Source organism: Myxine glutinosa, chromosome 7, assembly GCF_964187855.1.
Source record: "Myxine glutinosa chromosome 7, kmMyxGlut1.1, whole genome shotgun sequence".
NCBI classification, from domain to species: domain Eukaryota; kingdom Metazoa; phylum Chordata; class Myxini; order Myxiniformes; family Myxinidae; genus Myxine; species Myxine glutinosa.
This window is the reverse complement of record NC_136267.1, coordinates 121,274,612-121,296,941: the sequence shown is the minus strand read 5'-3', so window position 1 is coordinate 121,296,941 and position 22,330 is coordinate 121,274,612. Positions and strand designations below refer to the sequence as shown.

The following is a 22,330-nucleotide window of genomic DNA, read 5'->3' as shown; positions in this document are numbered from 1 at the left end:
CCATCCACGGCCTGTCCCACCCGGGCACAAAGGCCTCCCAGAGGTTGGTCGCCGACAAGTTTGTCTGGCATGGCCTCCGGAAGGCCGTCCGCGGCTGGACCAGGATGTGCCTCGCATGCCAGCGCGCAAGGGTGCACCGACACACCCAGGCCCCCTTCGCCCCGTTTACGGTGCCGGAACGTCGGTTCGACCACGTTCACGTGGACCTGGTGGGACCTCTGCCCCCCTCGCGGGGTTTCACCCATGTCCTCACCATGGTGGACCGCACCACCCGGTGGCCGCAGGCCGTGCCTTTGGCGACGACGACGGCGGCGGACGTCGCACAGGCGTTCATCGCCACCTGGGTCGCCCGGTTCGGCGCCCCCTCGGACTTCTCGTCCGACCGCGGCCCCCAGTTCACCTCGGAGCTCTGGGGGGAGGTCGCGCAGGGGCTCGGGGTCCAGCTGCACCGAACCACGGCCTACCACCCCCAGGCCAACGGCCTGTGCGAGCGCTTCCACCGCTCCTTGAAGGCCGCGCTCCGGGCCACCCTCCGCGACGGCGGCTGGGTCGACAGGCTCCCCTGGGTCCTGCTGGGCCTCCGGACGGCGCCCAAGGACGACCTGCGCGCCTCCGCGGCGGAGTTGGTTTTTGGACAACCGCTGCAGGTGCCGGGCGAGTTCCTCCCCGACCCCACAGCACCATGGTCCGCGGCGCAGGAGCGTTCTGCGCTGCAGGAGACCGCCCGGAGGTTCGCCCCGGTGCCGACGGCGCACCACGGGCACCCTCCCACACATGTCGCCCCGGAGCTTCGCACCGCGGAGTACGTCTTCGTCCGGCACGACGCCCACCGGACACCACTGCGGCCCCCATACGACGGGCCTTTCCAGGTGCTGGAGACCGGGGTGAAACATTTCACCCTGGACATCGGCGGCACTCCTGACCGGGTCTCCATAGACCGCCTCAAGCCGGCCCACCTCGACGTGGACCACCCACCGCCGGTGGCTCGGCCCTGGCGTCGGGGCCGCCCCCCTGCGGGCAGACCCCCGGCACCGCCCAGCACCGCAGGCACGCCACCCCCCGGTCCAGTACCCATCCCAGGTACAGCCGGGGGCATCCCACCTGGCATCTCTGCACCCCGGACGCCGCCGGTCGCCAGAGGGCGCTTCGGCCAGGTCATCCGTTTGCCCCGCAAACTGGCCCTCCAGGTGCGCGGGAATTCTGGGGGGGGGGGGGGCGCGTGTGGCGGACACGGAAGCTCACTGGCGTGGTGACATCATTCCGCGCACCAAGTGGGCGGCGGCCACGCCGAGGGGTAGGCGTGGCCTCAGGATATACACCGGGCGCACAGCCTGGAGCGCGCCAGTACTACAGTGACCTCTTTTAATAAAGAACATTAAACTTACCGCGTTGTCCGCTTCCTCCTTGGTAGCAAGTCGCACGCGTAGCACCGCGCACTTCAGGGTATACTTAATCGCTGTTGCAATTTGGCTGAATAGCGCCACCTTTGGTGAAGTTGAGCACTATAGGTTGGCTTACATTTCCCGACACCTGCCTGGATGCTGTCTTGTGTGCTTATTCTCGCCACCACCATGGCTAGCTTTTCCACGGGGATGGGTAGTTTTGCTGGTATCAATATAAAATATTACAAATATATATTACACCTTGATTGTATTGTCATCTCAAAATTAGTTTTATTCCCTCCGCAACCAAAGGTGGATGGAGGTTATGTTTTCACCCCTGTCTGTTTGTGAACAAATGTCTCAAAAAGTTGTGGACGGCTTCGGACGAAATTAGGCAGAGGTGTAGCGTATGTGACAAGGTCGAAATTATTAGATTTTGGTGAAGATCCGGATTCTGATCCGGCTACTAGAATTTTAAAGTGATTCTTCACCATTGGGAGACGGGGCCAAAAACTATACATAGCAGGATATCTCAAAAAGTTGAGGACGGATTTGGATGAAACTTGGTGGACCGGTTGGGTGTATGACAAGGACAAATAGATTCGATTTTGGTGAAGATCTGAATATGGATTCAGATATGAGAATTATTTAATTTTAAAGTGATTCTTCACCATTGGGAGATAGGGCCAAAAACGATACATAGCAGGATATCTCAAAATTAATAATAAATCTATGACGTCCGCTTTGATCAGACACATATCCTATGACGTCCTCTTTAAAATAAACCGGATTCAGAAGTGGATTTTAAATTTTTCAAGGGAATTAAAAAATACTCGAATTCAAAATAAATTAGAAATGGCTGCCAGACAATGCAATTGATGACGTTTAAATTATCAAACTATATTCCCAAAACACTCGTTGATCATGTGCGTGAAGTTTACGTCGATCTTAAAAGCCAGCTGTTCTGGAGGAGATGATATTGTAAGGTTTCTTCTTCTTCAAATAATGAAACCATTTCGGCTGCCAGACTGTGCATCCGATCGCATCGAAATTTGAAACATGTATTCCCGTTGACGACGATAATATAGATATAAAGTTTGACTTCAAAAGCTTAAGCAGTTTCAGAGGAATAGTTATTCATTTGACTTTGATCAAATATGGCTGCCCAACCACATGACCTATGACATCATAAACTTAAACTCCGCCTATGATTGGGAAGGGGATCACGTGTGTGAAGTATTACGGTGATTAGATATGGTTCATTTTTCCATCCAAGATGGCTGCCAACCCACATGACCTAGGATGTCATAATTTCCACACTATATGCAGCAATTGTGTGAGATGATATTTGTAAAATTTCATACGATCGGTAAGCGATTTTAGAGAAATCATTTTTTAAATATTTTCCTTAAATCCAATATGGTTGCTAAACCATGTGACCAATGCCTTTTTACGGCTTAGCCTTCCAGAACAGTGTTTGTCAGTCTGCATGTATGTACGTCCCCTCAAATGTATACCAATCAGAGCTGAGGATCTGGTCACATGACAAGTGTGATGTGATTACATCTGATGTCATTAGGGTGGTATGGCGGCTGACTCTCCACACTCTGGCATTTTGATTCCAATTTTGTTCAGGCCGAACATATTGTCGAATCTGTCATATATCACAATCGCCATGATCTACCTCTACGTTTTTCATTCAGAGTGAAACACAAATAAACCGATTGTTAAAATGACCATCAAATATCGAAAGTATCAGCGTTACGGGTCTTCCAAAAAAAGGTACGTACCCAACCCTGTGGGGTATAATCTAGATTACAGCAGATCTTCCCTCCGTTCTGTAAGTAAAACTTACCTCACGGATGTTGGGATTTCTCCAAATTTCTTTGTTTGTTATAAACAGCATTAGCGACTGTTTAAAAAGCTAATCATGTGTGCTTGTGGTTTATAATATTTTACAAGCCTGGCTACGCCTGTGTTAGACTTTCCGTCTTGTTTTTCTGACGTTATATCCTCATGGGTAGTTAGTTGAACATATGGTTAAAATTTCGCATCAATCCCTTCAGCACTTTCAGAGAAAAGATTTCTTAATTTTTGCATAAAATCCAATTTGGCTTCCAGACCATGTGGCCTCAACATAATCGTTTCCAAATATGGTTATGTTTATGGGGGTAGGTGAAAGGATACCGTAGGGAAGTGGACGCGTAGGAAAAATCTCAACGTAATAAGTAGGGAAACTGTAACAAAAGGTTGTTTAGGTGTACATCACACCGGGGAGAGGGGAGAGGGGTGGATGGTGTTGTGCTAATTATCAGTAGGGATTAAGGTTAGTTTTCCACAGCATGTGATTTTCCCTCTGTAACTTTCCCTTTACATTTTGCTGACAAAGCCAGCCAAGAAAACCTCCTTTAAACAGAATTTACCACGCTGGCAAGAACCCAAGCAGAGCCTGTCGGGGCAAGCTCCAGCCCCCCCACCAATGGGCCTAATAAGGAAAAAGGCCACGCCCCCGGAATGGTGTGATCAGGAGGTGGAGAAAGAGGCGGCAGGCCACGCTCCTCAAGGTCACGATTGGCCCAGTAGACGTGGGCCGATCATGAGGTGATTTGGAAAGAGCTTCACCATTGGTCGGTGTGACATCATCGAGAAGTTTCGAAAGACGCTGGTTTTTGGCACGGACAAGAAGGCTTGGCCATTTTGTGCGGGCTGTGAGGAGAGGGTTTCTGCTGTGGCGATTGCAAAGGAGCTTCGCTTATTGTTGGCTCACAAGAAAGCTGAGGGCCACGTGTGGCTGAAGGCCGCCCAGACGGTGGAGGAGAAAGGAGGCCGTCCAGTCTGCTCGCCTCACGCTTGTAGTGCCTTCGACGTGCGGTGTTCGATGTCACCATTTTGGAGCGCTTCCCGTGCGAGTGGCGACACCAGCTTCAACAGCCGCCAAGCTCCTAAAATAATTAATTGCGGCCAAGCGAAGTGCCGGCTGAATGGGGTTTTATTTTATTTCATTTTCCCCTGTGCGATTGTATTTGAGTCCATTGTGGAGGTACCTCACTTCAGAGTTTAATTTACCTCAACATTTATTTCGACATTTTTACCCCTTGCTTGACTGTCATAAAATTATTCGTTGAATTTACTGCCGTGTTTCTTTGTACATGGGTTCAGGATTAAACGCGTGTTGCTTTCGTCGCGTTCAGGTAAACATGTCACAGCCTCCATCTCGCGAGCGTCATAACCGCCAAAAATCTGGAAGGTTGCCTCGGGAGTAAAAAAAAAAAAAACGTTCGGCTATTCGTCATCCGGCAGTCTTAATCACTGGTGACATGACAATATATTCCCCAAGGTTAGTCCATCATGGGTGACATTTCACATCGATCTAATAAGCTGTTCTGAAGATTTTTGAAGATTTGCATTTTTAATCCAATATGGCTGTTGACCCCTGTGACCGATGATGTCATCAATTTAATTCTCCCATACAATTTTTGCGATGACGACACTCAACATTTATAATGATCGGATCAAGCATATTATTGATCGAATTATGACATCATAATGGAGGAGCTTATGACATATATCATTAACATGTTATTCCCCATGTGGAGTAAGGAGCCATGTTTCAATTTTTTCCATGGAGAAGTTTCGGAGATATAGAGGGGCACTGTTTTTCGGGCTTTCCAAGATGGTGCCCATACAACGTGACCAACGACGTCATAATTAGCATTAAAAATTACTAGGGCATGCCCGTACTATATATATATCTAAAATTATATCCCCCCCCCCCCCCTCTATTTGCATGAAATGGTTTGGTCCATTCGCAAAGCCAAAGCGAACGGCTTGCGAGTACGGTGACAATCCCCCCCCTCTATTTACATGAAATGGTTTGGTCCATTCGCAACGACCACAGAACCCCCCCCTCTATTTACATGAAATGGTTTGGTCCATTCGCAAAGCCAAAGCGAACGGCTAAATCGCCATAGCTCGGTAACTACTTGTCCGATTAATATGAAACCTTGAAAAGGCACATCCTCAGGTCCCCAGCAATATACCTGGCAAGTTTCAAGTATATCGGACCCGTGGTTGTCGAGAAACAGCGGTTACAGACACACATACACACATACACACACACATACACACACAGAGATTACTGGAATTATAGATAGATAAAGGAGGAGCCCCTCAGTTGGTGGAAAATTCGTATCAAACACCAATGGTTGCAGATAAAATGGATTTTAATGGGAATAAACCCGTAAAATCCCGGCTGAAGATTAATAACAAACATAACAAGATCAATAGGGTACCACAGCCTTTTCCTAAAAACAGCAAAGTGTAGAGTAAATGAATTAAAGTCCTAAAACTCCACAGCCATTTGCATTTTTCCATGTAAAGGCCATGGTTTGGTAGGTGTTTCTGTCACAACTCTGCAAAAAGCGAAACTCTCTGATGATATTAAACTGTACAGGCCATAAACTTTATTGGATTTCAATCAAGCAATTGAATGTTTTTGATTTAACTCATAAAAGGGTGGCATCAATAATTTGGCAAAGAAGAATACAAAAATGACTGCAGTCATGCCACAGGCAGTGACATGTACGACCTGCAACGTTACTCCAGTTTGCCTCTCTTTTGCAACATAGCTTTGTCACAAAAACAAACTGCAGGGGAGTGGGTCGTCACCGAGTCATCCTCCAATGCCAATGCAGGGCAGTGGGTTGGCTCTTTCCCAAACCAATCTCCACACCTGATGTAGATTTAAAAACCAGTCTTGCAGGAGGTGAAGGCTGTTGTTGATCTGTATCGTGGAACAATAGATGAATGAAATCAACAGGGCGTTGATTGAGGTATGCTACCCGCCGTGGGAAGCAAGAATCTGATGTCTCAGGTGTTAACCCATCATTGAAGAAAAAGAGCTCTGACGAAAGGTTAATGCGTCAATGGCATTTCTTTTTCTTTCCCCTTTTCTCTTTCTCCGTAAGTTTCAGCGTGATCTCTTGTTGTGGGGGCGCTCCGAGCTTTCGCTTCCCAGCAGTCTTCACCTTGTCCTTGAGCTTCTCCACATCGACTGGCTTATCTACAGAGACTGCAAAAGGTACAGCATTATGAGAATGGAAAGTAAACTGTCATCTCCAAAACCAAATAAGAACTTACGATGCTCTATACTACAAGAGAGATGTTTGTCTATCTGTATGAGTGTATGTCACTATTGTTCTCAGAGATGGCCAAATAGATCTTCATCAAATTTTCAGATTCATCGGTGAGTGCCACGGAGTGTTTTAGGCAAAAATATATTTTGAAAAGAAGTTGGATTTTTTTATTTATTGCTCTATAGTGCCGAAGAGGTTGAGGTTTTGGACATGGAATGTAGGGACAATGACAGGGAGTTCAGGAGAAGTGGTGGACGTATTGGTCAGAAGAAGAGTGGACATATGTTGTGTGCAAGAGACAAGATGGAAGGGAAGTGGTGTGAGAATGGTGAAGGGTAGGCAGGGACAGAAATACAAGTTTGTGTGGCAAGGGTGCCCGGAGGGCGTGAATGGTGTCGGTGTCCTGTTTTCTGAGGAGTTTGGAGACAGTGTGGTGAGTGTGACTAGAGTGAGTGATAGGTTGATGATGGTGAAAATGATGATTGGAAAGCTCTTGGTGAACGTCATCTCGGGATATGCTCCGCAGGTTGGTCGGAGCGATGAAGAGAAGGACAAGTTCTGGTGTGCGATATAGAAGCTGATGGAAAACGTGAAAGATGAGGAAGTTGTTGTGGTCGGAGGAGACCTAAATGGACATGTGGGAAGGAGTATGGATCGTTTTGAGGGAGTTCATGGGGGTTACGGATATGGTGTGAGAAATGGAGAAGGTGAAAGGATTTTGGAGTTTGCTGATGGAGCTGATTTGTAATACTTAGTTCCAGAAAGAGGATAATAAGCTTGTTACATACACGTCAGGTGGGTCGACGACAACCGTTGACTACCTGATGGTGCGTAGGCGAGATAGGGGGCACCTCCGGGATACAAAGGTGATCCCGGGGGAGGAGGCTGTTTCACAGCACCACTTGGTTGTCTGCGACATAAGGGTGAAAGGTGCGAGGAGAGCTCGGCGGGTGAAGTACCAACCGAGAATGAAGGTGTGGAGGTTGAAAGAGGTGACTGTAAGGGAGGCATTAAAAGAGAGGCTGAGTAGGGCAGAGGATGATGTGGTTGAGCTTGAAAGTGGTTGGATGTCAATGAAAGATAGTCTGTTGGGAGCCGTTGGTGAGGTATGTGGATGGACAAAAGGACCACCGAGGCACTCGGAAGCATGGTGGTGGGATGATGAAGTTGGAAAGAGGATTGACGAGAAGAGCAAGAAGTTCAAGGAGTGGCAGAAGGCAAAGGGTACGGCAGCAGAAAAAGCAGAGCATGAAAGTTATAGGGCAGCCAAGAAGGCTGCAAAGAAAGAGGTAGCAAAGGCGCAGGAGGCATGTAGGAAAATGTTCGGAGAACGCTTGGATTCGGAAGAGGGCCAGAGAGCGGTATTCAGGATTGCAAAGCAGATAGCGAAATAGAGGTGTGATGTGATGGGGGTGAGTTGCTTGAAGGATGAAGTGGGACAAATCGTTGTGGACCCAGATGGAATTAAAGGAAGATGGGAAAGATATATGGAAATGCTGTTGAATACAGAGAATGAATGGGATGGCAACATAGAGAGTAACCCAGTTTTAGGACCGGCAGAGAAGATAACTGAGAAGGAAGTTGAGGAAGTGATAAAAGCAATGAAGAGTAGAAAAGCGGGAGGGCCGACGGGAGTTGTGGGAGATATGTTGAAGGCAGCAGGAAGATGGGGTGTGAAGAGAATGACAGAGATCTGTAATCTAGTGGTGAAAGAAGGCCGCATTCCAGTGGATTGGGAACCGAGGTCCCTCGTCCCTCTATACAAGGGGAAAGGTGACCCTCTGGAGTGTGGCTCGTACCGAGCGATAAAGTTATTGGAGCATGGAATGAAGGTATTGGAAAGGGTGTTGGAGAGGAGGATAAGGAAGAAGGTGAAGATCGACGAAATGCAGTTTGGATTTATGCCAGGAAGAGGAACGACAGACGTGCTCTTTATTGTGAGGCAGTTGCAGAAGTACATGGAAAAGAGGAAGAAGTTGTTTCTTGGGTTTGTTGATCTGGAGAAAGCATTCGATAGGGTTCCATGCGAAGTATTGACACGGGCATTGAGGAAGTTAGGAGTGGAGGAATGGTTGATCAGATGCGTGATGGCAATGTACAAAAGAGCGCGCACAGCTGTAAGGACGAAGGACGGGAACAGTTGTGAGTTTGAGATGAAGGTCGGAGTGCATCAGGGGTCGGTACTAAGTCCACTACTATTTGCAGCTGTGATGGAGGTGCTGGCTCAGAATGTAAAGGAGGGTTTACCATGGGAGTTGTTGTTTGCAGATAATCTGGTGTTGATTGCAGAAAGTATGGATGGACTTGAAGGAGAAGATGAACAAGTGGAAGGAATATATGGAGACAAAAGGTCTAAAGGTGAATATCGGAAAGGCCATAGGTGATGGCAAGTGGTAAAGCATATGGTGAGGTGGAAAGAACTGGGAAGTGGCCGTGTGCTGTGTGCAGGAAGGGTGTCGGAGTGAACTAAATTCAATGTACAATGTGCGCTGAGTGAGTTCATCAAAAATGTAGTGGTTTGAGAGGGTCATTAACCAGTGTGGCAGCTACATTCAAGTGGAAGGTGTGCACAGAGGGAGCTGCAGATGGAGGAAATGTTGAGTTCGATCTTGGAGACGGTGTGAAGCTGGAAGGTGTGAAAACATTTTGCTACCTCGGAGACATGCTGAATGGAGAAGGTGGATCAGACTCGGCAACGGTTCCTGGAGTGAGATGTGCATGGAAGAAGTTCCGGAACTGAGTGGCGTGCTGACGAGGAGGGGAGTGTCGTTGAAGCTGAAGGGAAAGGTGTATGCTGCATGTGTGAGAAGTGTCATGATTTATGGGAGCGAGACTTGGATAATAAACGTAGAGCAGCAACGAAGGCTGGAAAGGGTGGAAATGCGAATGGTTTGGTGGATGTGTGTCGTATTGTTGAGAGAGAGGAAGACAAATGATGAATTGCGAAAGATGATGGGAATAGAGCCTGTGATGGATGCTGTGAAGAGAAACAGGTTGAGATGGTTTGGTCATGTGTTGAGGAAGGATGAAAGTGACTGGTTCAGAAGAGTGATGGAAATGAATGTAGAAGGAAGTAGAGGACGGGGAAGACCGAGAAAGACTTGGCTAAAGATGGTGGAAGAAGAAATGCGGGCAAGGGGGTTAACAAGGGTCGATGCAGAAAATAGGGGAATATGGAGAAGATTGTCATGGGGACCGCAAGGCTAACCCCCACTCTAGCACGAAAAATGGCCTTAAAATTCCTGGTGTTGTTGTTCTCACCATTATGATTGCAATAAACTACTTCCTGCAGTGCAATATTGTCCAAATAATGCTTCAGAGGGTGTAATAACAGTCTGTTCCAATACTGCTTTTATACAGACAGGGGGTTTGTAATCAAGTAATCAGCAGAGGTTGGGACACCTGTAGGAATTGTTTGCATCAACTTTCAAGGCTTAATTTACTTACATTGCTGCAGAACAGCTGTAAGTTGTTCACCCATTACTTGTTTCCTGAAGAAGGCCTAGAAGAAACATTACTTGTTTCCAAGGATCAACAGATCATGGAATCTTCCTTCATGGAAAGCCTTCATGGAATCCATCATTGCTTCGGATATCAAATCCTTCCTCTTCTCCAATGGCTTGATCTCCGATCATCAATTTGGATTCAGACCAGGTCATTCTACTCTGGACATGCTGCTTCTGCTGTCTCAACAATGGATGGAGATCTCCTCAATGCCAAACAGGAAATCAGAGCTGTCTCCCTTGACATATCACGTGCCTTCGATACGGTCTGGCACCCAGCTCTGCTCACCAAACTCTCCTCCTATGGTATCCATGGAAATCTCCACGCATGGCTGGCGGACTTCCTCTCTGGTCGTAGTCAACGTGTGGCCATGAATGGATTTCTCTCATCTCCCCTTCCTGTTCAGGCTGGAGTTCCCCAAGGCAGTGTTCTGGGCCCTGTGCTTTTTCTGGTCTTTATCAATGATCTCTCCGACTCTCTGGAAAATCCTCTCTATCTCTTTGCTGATGACTCTACTCTCTGCCGCTCCATTCCTCTTCCCTTCAGATCGGCAGTCTGCAGCCTCCTCACTCTCTGAAGACCTAGACAAAATCAGACTGGTCAAACAAGTGGAACATGTCTTTCCATCCTGACAAAACCTCACACTCTTACTATGTCTCTCCGAAAAGATCGACTGGACAACCCTCCCATCTACTTTCTCAACAATCCTATCCAAGAAGTTCTGTCGCTCAAGCTTTTGGGTCTCACTATCTGCCATGATCTTTCTTGGGAAAACCACATTTCCAAGCTGGCCTCCAAAGCCAGTCGCCGACTGGGCATCCTCCGTCGTGCGAAGTCCTTCTGAGGCACACCTGAGCTCCTCCCCACAAACAAGGCTTTCATCCGCAGCTCAATGGAATACTGTTCTCCCCTATGGGCCAGTGCTCCTGCCTCACACCTAGCTCGTAGTCAGGTTCACTATGTCAATAAATTATATTTCGTTCAAAATCATGGTAGATTAGCAAACCTATACATTTTTGGAAAGGTTATAGCATAAGGAAACTAAAAATCAATGTTTACATTTGGAGATACCTGTATGGCGGCCATTTTGGATTTTCAAAATGGCCACTGTAAAATACATATTTTGTTCTATTTCTGCCTCTAATTACCCTAAAAACTTTTTAAAATATACTAAACCTATATTTTCAGGGACAAGGAATCCAATGAAAGTATCAAATTAGTGCTATGGGGAATGGTAAGACACGAATCAAAGGTTTTGAATTGCAAAATAGTTTTTATTTTCGCGATAAGTTGCATAATCAAATACATGTTATCATTTTGTACAGGCAGTTAATAACATCAAAATGTGTCACAATAATTCATATCACCAAACAAACACAGGCAGTCAGCAAAATCATATATACACATGCAGTCAGTATAACTTCACATCTACCCAGGCAATCAATGACAAAATATACACAGGCAGTCAATGGCATCAAACATACACGATTACAGAATATGCCATTTAGAGTTCGTCATCACTGTCCTGTGTGTCGTATCCGACAATATAGTCCGCATCGTTTTCACAGTCCGTTCCACACAAGCAAAGGTCGGTCAAATTGATTGGCAAATCGAATTGGTCGAATGGTCGATCGAATCGATTGGTCGAATGAAATTGGTCGATTGGTCGAATTGGTCGAATCGAATTGGTCGGAATTGGCAAATGTAAACATTGATTTTCAGATTTTCCACGTAATAACGTTTCCAAAAATGTACAGGTTTGCTAATCTACCATGATTTTGAACGAAAAAACATAGTGAACCTGACTATCGGCTTCACGCTGTTGAAACCAAAGCTTTCAGAATCATTGGAATCTCCCGCGATGAAGCCATCTCCGAGGGCCTTTCACTCACACCGCAGGCAGGTAGGTGGTCTTTCTGTCTTCTACCGACTCCTCTGCGGCCTTGCTCCCCCAGCTCTCTCTGTGCTTTGTCCCCCAAATATTCCTACAGGTCGCACAAGATCTGCCAGCAACCCTCTGATGGTTAAACTGCCGAAACCTCGGCTCTCTGCTCACCTTCACTCTTTCATTCCTCTTTTCTCCCGCCTCTGGAACAAACTCCCACACTCCCTTCAATCCCACTCCTCCCTCCAGGTCTTTAAAACAGCTGTTCACCACCATCTCTTATCTTCCCCCATCGAAAACCTTGATCTTTTCTACCCCCGCTAATTCACCCCAGATCCACCTTGTTTGAAATTCCAATTTCTTTCCTGGAAGTCCTGGCAGTGTCCATATGTTTTATACCTCTCCCACCACCCACCCCCCTTCCCATGCCTCCCCCCCCCAAAGCCCTCTCCCTCCCACAGATCTCTCGATGTCCCTGCTCTCAAATGTTGTGTTTGTGTCCTTCCCCCTCTCTCCCCATCTTGTCTACCGCTCCCCATGTAATATGTTTTATGTGTCGGTTTCTCTTTCTGTGTGATTAATGTTCGCTCTTTCACGAGCCTCGATCTTGTATACAAAAACAAAAACAAAAAAAAACAAAAGAAAAAATCCCTCGACTGATGCTGCAACTGGACCTGACGGCATCAGCCCACGGGACCTAAAATCCTGCTCTGCCGCTCTTTCATTCCCCCTCTCTGTTCTCTTCACCCTTTCTTTTGCTCAAGGTCATCTGCCATCAGCTTGGAAATCAGCCAACATCACCGCTTGACACAAAAAGGTGCAAAAACAGATCCTTGCAACGACAGACCAACCAGCCTTCTCCCAATTATCAGCAAAGTCATGGAATCCATCATTGCTTCACATATCAAATCTTTCCTCTTCTCAAATGGCTTTATCTCTGATCATCAATTTGGTTTCAGACCAGGTCACTCCACTCTGGACATGCTGCTTCTGCTGCTCAACAATGGATGGAGGTCCTCAATGCCATACAGGAAATTAGAGCTGTCTCCCTTGACATATCACGTGCCTTCGATACCGTCTGGCACCCCGCTCTGCTCACCAAACTCTCCTCCTATGGTATCCATGGAAATCTCCACGAATGGCTTGCGGACTTCCTCTCTAGTCGTAGTCAACGTGTGGCCCTGAATGGGTTTCTCTCATCTCCCTTTCCTGTTCAGGCTGGAGTTCGCCAAGGCAGTGTTCTGGGCCCTGTGCTTTTTCTGGTCTTCATCAATGATCTCTCTGACTCTCTTGAAAATCCTCTCTATCTCTTTGCTGATGACTCCACTCTCTGCCGCTCCATTCCTCATCCCTCAGATCGGCAGTCTGCAGCCTCCTCACTCTCTGCAGACCTGGACAAAATCACAGACTGGTCAAACAAGTGGAACATGTCTTTCAATCCTGACAAATCTCACACTCTGACTATGTCTCTCTGAAAAGACCAACTGGACAACCCTCCCATCTACTTTCTCAACAATCCTCTCCTTGAAGTTCTGTCACTCAAGCTTTTGGGTCTCACTATCTGCCATGATCTTTCCTGGGAAAACCACATTTCAAATCTGGCCTCCAAAGCCAGTCGCCAACTGGGCATCCTCCATCGTGCGAAGTCCTTCCTTGGCACACCTGAGCTCCTCACCACATACAAGGCTTTCATCCACAGCTCAATGGAATACTGTTCTCCCCTCTGGGCCGGTGCTCCTGCCTCACACCTAGATCAGCTTCACGTTGTTCAAACCAAAGCTTTCAGAATCATTGGAATCTCCCGTGATGAAGCTAACTCCGAGGGCCTTTCACTTACTCACCGCAGGCAGGTTGGTGGTCTTTCTGTCTTCTACTGACTCCTACAGCCTTGCTCCCCCAGCTCTCTCTGGGTTCTGTCCCCCAAATATTCCTGCAGGTCACACAAGATCTGCCTGCAACCCTCTTATGGTTAAACTGCCAAAATAAAGACTCTCTGCTCACCTTCACTCCTTCATTCCTCTTTTCTCCCACCTCTGGAACAAACTCCCTCACTCTCTTCAATCCCACTCCTCCCTCCTGGTCTTTAAAACAACTGTTCACCACCATCTCTTATCTCCCCCCATCCAAAACCTAGATCTTCAATACCCCTGCTAATTTCACCCCAGATTCACTTTTTTCAAATACCACCTTCCTTTCTGGAAGTCCTTGCAGTGTGCTTGTGTTTTATACTTCTCCCACCCCTCCCCCCCCTTCCCACACCTCCTCCCCACAAGCCCTCTCCCTCCCACATATCTCCCGATGTCCCTGCTCTCAAATGTTGTGTTTGTGTGCTTCCCCTTCTCTCCACCATCTTGTCTACCGCTCCCCTTATTATATACTTTGTGTGTCTGTTTGATTTTTTGTGCGATAAATGTTTGCTCTTTCACGAGCCTCGATCCTGTATACAAAAAAAACAAAAAGAAAACCGAATGCACCCGGCGTTGCCCGGGTTGTTTTTGAATGAATTTACTACCAGAATTCAGCTTTTACTCACGGCCGTAGAAGATTGACTACTATAATTCAGCTCAGCTTTTAATTGCGAAATGGGCCCAGCCCGGCCGAGGCGGCCTCCACCGGCCTTGCCACCTCGCCGATAACCTTCCCGGGGCCCGTCCCGACATTTTTTGTTTCAGAGGTTTCCTCCTATCTTTCACCGTTCAGGAGATTAGCGTGTGCAGACAAACAAACAAACAAACAAAAACTTTTCATGTATATTGGAAGATATGTATATATTTAATTTTAAGCAAAAACAATGGCACTTAGGTGGAATTTGTTTTGAAAGCCATTGATTAGACTTTTTGTCCGATGTGTATTCCAAGTTTCAGCTAGTTTCAATGTATAGCCTTTGAGATATGAGAGCCAACACATTTTGGGTGGGTGGGTGGGTGGACGGACTGACAGACAGACACCAACATGGATTTGAGGGTTTTCGTCATAAAATTCAAGAATGCGGAAAAAGACGTTGCTGAAATTTCGAACATATTACCTCGACGTACGAAGCATTTTCTTCTGAGATTTGCAGCCGATTTTGTCCAGTAGAAGCCGAGAAACGTATTTTCAGTCCCTATGTTAAAGTTGCATACAGAGAAACTGTCCCATATAAAGGGAGGGGCGCTTTTCGCCTCCCTTGATATGCAGGGCACTTTTCAGATATTATTTTCAGGAAAATACCCGTTTAAATGTAAAACCTGCACCACAAAAATTAACTCGAACACAGGAATGGAAATTTAGTAAAATCAGTGTTTTGCCAATCTATGGAGGGAGCCATTTTAGATCGTGTTTAATTCAGTATAATGGATGACTTCGAACTTGTACAAAACACAATATGATTAATAATGTGGCATATTGAATGTACCAAACAACTGTTATTGAGTGATATGTGACATTTATCAGATTAGCACAATAAGAGCTCGTTAGTAACTCTGAAGTCTATAACTCTCCACTTCCAACGAGCCATTGCCTATAGTAATTCCAAAGCAGTCTATTGTACTGTAATTCACATGTTAATCCTCAAGCTTATTTTGTTGCTATGGTGATGTACATTTTTTTAAAGTTTCGATAAAAGGTTTTAAAAGCAAAGTAATGTGTTATAACCGAACAATTTTAATTCTTCAATCAAAATAGTTGTTATTCAGAACAAAAAAGATGCGTTAAATGTTGTATGAGGTATCCCACAATGCACAGCATTTTTTAAGATGACTGCACCCAGTAACAAATGTCGGTCTTATGTCTGTGCGATAAAGCTGAAAAAATACAGCTTTCACTTTGTTCTCGTGGATAATACGCACCCCAAATGTCGTTTTACAAAGATAAAATGCAATCACAACGGAGGCCTCACCTTTCACAGCCTTTTTGGGTTTCTCCACAGGAGGAATGAAAAGTTTATTTCTCTCCTCTTCTCGTTTCACACACATTTCTGCTTGTCGTTCCTGTGCACAGCAGCAAATTTTCAGCCATTGGATTGCGGGGTACAAAGATCAAGCAATGCAACTACACAAACGTTTGCGTCCAGGTCAGCATACCCTTCTCTCCTGCATCACTTTCCTCCATCTCTGCCGTTGATCCAAGAAGTATTCCCCAGAAGCAAGCTGCTTATCCACCTGGAACACACAAATAGGTTCTTTGTTGAGCAACAATCTAACGTATAGAAACCAAAACTTAAAAAGAACACTTTTCAATCCATTTAAACCACGATTTGGAGAGTAAATTGCAAGGCCGTTTGGCACACCTTTCTCTCCAGCTGTGGAGGAGGGAACGGAGTGTATTCCTTCTTGGGCTTCTTCGTCTTCTTCACAATCTTCTTCTGCCGTGTCAGGTTCTTATGCTTGAACTTGGGCAGGAACCGATCCCAGTCCTCATTGCGGAGCTCTGGGTTACGGGCGAGTTCCTGCTTGATCATCAACGACTGCGCGCCACGCAACTTGAACGAATCAATATGATAAACTTTTTTTTTTAAATTCCGAAGGCACGTGCACATGATGGGTAAAACAGCAATAAGCAGAGAAATTAAGATGTAGAAAAAAAAGTAAAAATAATAAAAACCTTTCACAATCACAATTATGAACAATCTGGCTAATGATGCATTTCTCAGCTTCCAACAATCACCTCTTTGCAAAACTCATTCTAACAGTTCAATGAGCTTTGACTTGCAGATCAAAGAAGGAAAGCAAAATCAAAAAACGACACAAATGAAATTGCATAAGGACCATGCCGCTCACCTTGATGTTGTAAATGGGATGTATATTTTTCATTGTGTCCAAAACCACCTTTCGTACCTTCAGAGATAAAATAAAATCAATACAAGAGGGTATTTTGGTAAGTGCAGAATTGCTGCACAGGTGTAAGCAAGAGTACGACACGTGCACACGTAAACCAAAAAGCAGCTTTGCAATATGGATGAGAAGGCAGGTCAATAACAAGGACAGAACATTTGGTTAATAACACTTTATATAGTTCAAAAAGTGTGTGTTTAGGGGGTATAAACTAGAAAATAGAATTTGATGTGAATCCCTTCAATCGCTCACAAGTTATCGTCGTAACAAAAACAAACGACGGACGGACACAGATTGTCAGAGGGACAACCCAAAAGCATAATGCCTCCGGGCCTTCATTTGTGAAGGCATAAAAGTTCATAGTCCTGGGGCTGGTGGGGAGAATACCCAGTTATCTCTACGTAAATACAGATCGTACAACATCACCTGGTGGAAGCCAGTATTAAAAGTTCAAATAAATTGCACAGACAGAAGAGGGGGATGGGAGAGGGGCTGGAGGAAACAAGCGTTACGCCTCGGTCCCCCGTCGGTGAAGTGATCTGAGTTGACAGTGGAAGACGCAAGGCGGCCATCTTGGATTTTGACGTGGCGACCCAATTGTCAATAGCGTTCTCCCTTATGCGTAGATACACCCACACACCAGATTAGAAGTTAGTAGTTCGTTTATTTTTCAAGATATTTCACTCACAAGGTTCAGACATATATATGGTGGCGGCCATCTTGGATTTTGACGTGGGTTGCACCCACACACCAAATTCGAATGTGGTCCTTCGCTTACGCACGCACGCACATACGCACGGACGGGAAAACCATAGTCCCACTTTCGCTCCGCGGTGCGACGGGGGACAAAAAACTGAGGAATATGAGGGGGAAATCCGTCGACAAACCTCTTGAAGGCCAGAATGGGGCCCGAGTGCAGACACCGTGTTTCCCTGCACCAAGATGTAGCATTTTGTAAGCAGCTCCAATGCCTGGAAAAGAAACATGATGGTTCTTGTCAAAATTCCATAGTCTTGATGCTCTTTCCCTCTATCTTACTGTACACCAGCCAATTGCAGGTCACTACAAGACGAGGGCTTCAATCAACTGCATTGAGGGGTGTTTGAGCATACGCCACGCTTGCTAGGTGGGAATCTAACCCACATTTGCCGGTGGAGAAAGAAAAGTATTTGACCACTCGACCAAACAGCCAGCTCCCATCAATGTATTACCATAATCATTGTTCCTCTCTGACCCCATATAATACCTCGTTCACACCTAAAAGTAGTTCCATCCCAAAGGGCATCTGTGTTTCTGTATGTCTCTCCCCCTCATCTGTGTTTCTGTATGTCTCTCTCTGCCTCTTTCTGCTTCAATCTCACAATCTCTATCAATCTCTCGCCCTCTCAATCTCCCCCCCTCTCAATCGCCCCCCCTCTCAATCTCTCGCCCTCTCAATCTCTCGCCCTCTCAATCTCTCGCCCTCTCAATCTCTCGCCCTCTCAATCTCTCGCCCTCTCAATCTCTCGCCCTCTCAATCTCTCGCCCTCTCAATCTCTCGCCCTCTCAATCTCTCGCCCTCTCAATCTCTCGCCCTCTCAATCTCTCGCCCTCTCAATCTCTCGCCCTCTCAATCTCTCGCCCTCTCAATCTCTCCCCCTCTCAATCTCTCCCCCTCTCAATCTCTCCCCCTCTCAATCTCTCCCCCTCTCAATCTCTCCCCCCCTCAATCTCTCCCCCTCTCAATCTCTCCCCCTCTCAATCTCTCCCCCTCTCAATCTCTCGCCCTCTCAATCTCTCCCCATCTCAATCTCTCCCCATCTCAATCTCCCCACCTCTCAATCTCTCGCCCTCTCAATCTCTCCCCCTCTCAATCTCTCCCCATCTCAATCTCTCCCCCTCTCAATCTCTCCCCATCTCAATCTCTCCCCCTCTCAATCTCTCCACCTCTCAATCTCTCGCCCTCTCAATCTCTCCCCCTCTCAATCTCCCCACCTCTCCCCCTCTCAATCTCCCCACCTCTCCCCCTCTCAATCTCCCCACCTCTTCCCCTCTCAATCTCCCCACCTCTCCCCCTCTCAATCTCTCCCCCCCTCAATCTCTCCCCGTCTCAATCTCTCCCCCCCTCAATCTCTCCCCGTCTCAATCTCTCCCCCTCTCAATCTCTCCCCCTCTCAATCTCTCCCCCTCTCAATCTCTCCCCCTCTCAATCTCTCCCCCTCTCAATCTCTCCCCCTCTCAATCTCTCCCCCTCTCAATCTCTCCCCCTCTCAATCTCTCCCCCTCTCAATCTCTCCCCCTCTCAATCTCTCCCCCTCTCAATCTCTCCCCCTCTCAATCTCTCAATCTCTCCCCCTCTCAATCTCTCCCCCTCACAATCTCTCCCCTCTCTCTCTCAATCTCTCCCTCTCTCTCAATCTCTCCCTATCTCCCCTCACTACCTCCATGTGGTGTGCGCCCAGCATTTTCATACCTAGCCAATGCCAAGTGTGATGGACATGTGGGAGCGGACAAATCTATAACAACAACACAAACTCACACCTCAAGTTGAAAGACAAAATTAATAATTTGCACTGCACCAACGTCAATATCCTACAATGTCTAAATACGTTTGTTTTTGTGCTTTTTGGAGAATTAATCCACGTTTAGCACAAATTTATTTCATACATCGCTATATTATCCCAGCACAACCATGCATTCACCTTCCCAAACCCCAACTATCCAGCAATTTCAGTGTAAATTTTCTCGTTTTTCACGAATGGCTCCAGTTGCATACATGTCCATATTCTTGGCTTTGGCCTCTTCACCATGCCAATAAGTTACCTTTCACCATAAATGTACAAATCTGTCTTCTCAAAGAAGCAAAAATAATGCAACAATGTTCGACCTTAATGCCATGGATGCCCCCCCCCCCCCCGCCCCCTCAAGTGGAATACACTCAGTCAGGCCGGATTCACATGGCCTCGGCCCTACTAAGGCATAGTTTAGCGTTACCGAGGGCAAGAAAACCACCGTCAGGTCAGTGTCCGCACCAACCCTCCTGTGTGTGTGAATGGAGTAAAGTACACTGACCTTAAGTGTGGAGCCTTTCGGTCCAACCAGGCGCTGGCGACGGTTCACAAAGCGCTCACGTTTTCCCAAGAGGCCTCCAATCTTGATGATATCACAAGCCACATCATCTTCAAGAATCCGTACGGCCTTTGCCACAGCAGCCACAACAAATGCAGGCATGTGTCCAGGTTAGCTAATGTATTGGGCCTGTTGTACATCTTGTGCTTTGTACACAAGTGAACATCACAGGCTGCATGAGATAAACTTCTGGGGAAAATTGCATTTTCATTCTCTTGCTTCAATCATTCACTTTGCTGATGAAGCCTTATTTATTTATTTATAAAGAGTAAATGACTGACACATGTAACAGCTTGTCAGTCAATTATTCTGGGCATGTTGACATTCAGCTCTAAATAAAAGGGCATTCTGTCTTGCAAGAGGAAATCTTGGTGAACTGATGAACACGCGAGGGAAATGAGTCTAAAGATTTGTGCGAGAGTGTAGATTCGTCAATAAAGTTTATCAGCAACTGAAGTAAAATGAACAAAACTGAGGACAACGTAGAGCAAATGCAATGATCTGAGCAATACACGGTTCATCCTTTATCGTTACACCAACGATCCTGAAGGTTGGTGGTGCCAAATTAACAACCCAAATATGACAACGTGTGTACGTGACAAGAACGAAATCAAATGAGCCACTGAGAAGTAAACTGGGCTATCCAACGTGATAAAAGCTCAGGTTCCCATATTGAATCACATTCACCTGCCAAAAGGTGTACTGACCTTGAAAGAGTAACTTTGGTACACGTCATTAAATTTGGCTCTGGATGGGGGATAGCCCCCGTTTTTTGTTTTTTTTTTGTTTTTTTTTGTTTGTTTTTTTGTTTGTTTTGTTTTTTTTTGTATACAAGATCGAGGCTCGTGAAAGAGCTAACAATAATCACAAAAAAGACAAACCGACACACAAAACACAAAAAAACAAGGGGAGCGGCAGACAAGATGGGGAGAGAGGGGGAAGGACACAAACACAACATTTGAGAGCAGGGACATCGGGAGGACTTGGGGGGAAGTGGGAGAGGAATAAAACATATGAACGCTGCAAGGACTCTGGGGTGAATTACCGGGGGTAGAAAAGATCAAGGTTTTCGATGGGGGAAGATAAGAGATGGTGGTGAACAGCTGTTTTAAAGACCTGGAGGGAGGAGTGGGATTGAATGGAGTGGGGGAGTTTGTTCCAGAGGCGGGAGAAAAGGGGAATGAAAGAGTGAAGGTGAGCAGAGAGCCTAGACTTTGGCAGTTTAACCATAAGAGGGTTGCAGGCAGATCTTGTGCGACCTGAAGGAATATTTGGGGGACAGAGCACAGAGAGAGCTGGGGGAGCAAGGCCAGAGAGGAGTCGGTAGAAGACAGAACCTTTCAAGGGCTCATTTTGTCACTTTTTTCTACCAATACAATCACTTTGATTAAGTTACTTCATTCATTGCTTCAAAACCCTGGTGTTGGGCTAGCGGCTAGGGTGCCGGCTTAGGATCCAAGGATCCTGGGTTCGAATCCCGGTCGATCGCTGAATTAACGCCAGCGGGGTTGACTCAGCCTGTCATCCTTCCGAGGTCGGCTAATTGAGTACCAGTTCACTGGTAATTCCCTGTGCGTCATAAAAGGCGACAAACAGGGTTGGCGGCAGGAAAGGCATCCGGCCGTAAAACATTGCTTCTAAAAGGGGACCAAAAAACAACAACAACCACGGTCCCCGAAAAGGCCAACCCCCGCAAATGGCCTCTAAACGGTGGTTTTTATTCATTGCTTCAAAAAGAGGACCAAAAAACAACAACAACCACGGTCCCCGAAAAAGGCCAACCCCCGCTTTGCGGGGAAAAATGGCCTCTGAAAGGTGGGGTTTTTTAAAATTAATACCATACCTGTTCGAAGGGAATGCTCCTTGCCAGTAGTTTAATGAGGTCTCGCGCCTTGATGATAATGTAAGGGTCGTAGGTTTTCCGCGTGGTCGATACAGTCATACTGCCTTCAATGCGGTCCAGCTCCGCCTTCACACACTGAATGACCGACAGCAAGCAACTACAACTGACTACTTGCAACAACAGTCGGAACCTCCTTTATAATTCACTACGATTTTCCAAGATAGGATATCCAGTCAGTTTTCTGTTATGTGACAAACACTCCTCCACAGCATCAGGGGGTTGGGGGTGACTGGAGGGAAGGGGGTGACTGGAGGGAATGGGTGACTGGAGGGAATGGGTGACTGGAGGGAAGGGGGAGACTGGAGGGAAGGGGGAGACTGGAAGGAAGGGGGAGACTGGAAGGAAGGGGGAGACTGGAAGGAAGGGGGAGACTGGAAGGAAGGGGGAGACTGGAAGGAAGGGGGAGACTGGAGGGAAGGGGGAGACTGGAGGGAAGGGGGAGACTGGAGGGAAGGGGGAGACTGGAGGGAAGGGGAAGACTGGAGGGAAGGGGGAGACTGGAGGGAAGGGGGAGACTGGAGGGAAGGGGGAGACTGGAGGGAAAGGGGAGACTGGAGGGAAGGGGGAGACTGGAGGGAAGGGGGAGACTGGAGGGAAGGGGG

The 22,330-nt window shown here is 46.8% G+C and overlaps 1 protein-coding gene across 1 annotated transcript; it reads right to left on the bottom strand.

Annotated features, from left to right (window-relative positions):
- Nucleotides 1–5,587: 5,587 nt before the first annotated feature.
- LOC144892998 (KRR1 small subunit processome component homolog) lies at nucleotides 5,588–21,803 on the bottom strand (the record flags this gene model as incomplete). Its single annotated transcript, XM_078782206.1, is given in 8 exon segments — nucleotides 5,588–6,453; nucleotides 15,784–15,874; nucleotides 15,968–16,045; nucleotides 16,174–16,350; nucleotides 16,664–16,720; nucleotides 17,605–17,688; nucleotides 19,769–19,894; nucleotides 21,669–21,803. Coding segments are annotated over 8 exon segments (897 nt in total), but the record flags the coding sequence as incomplete, so codon positions are not given.
- Between the last annotated feature and the right edge of the window lie 527 nt (nucleotides 21,804–22,330).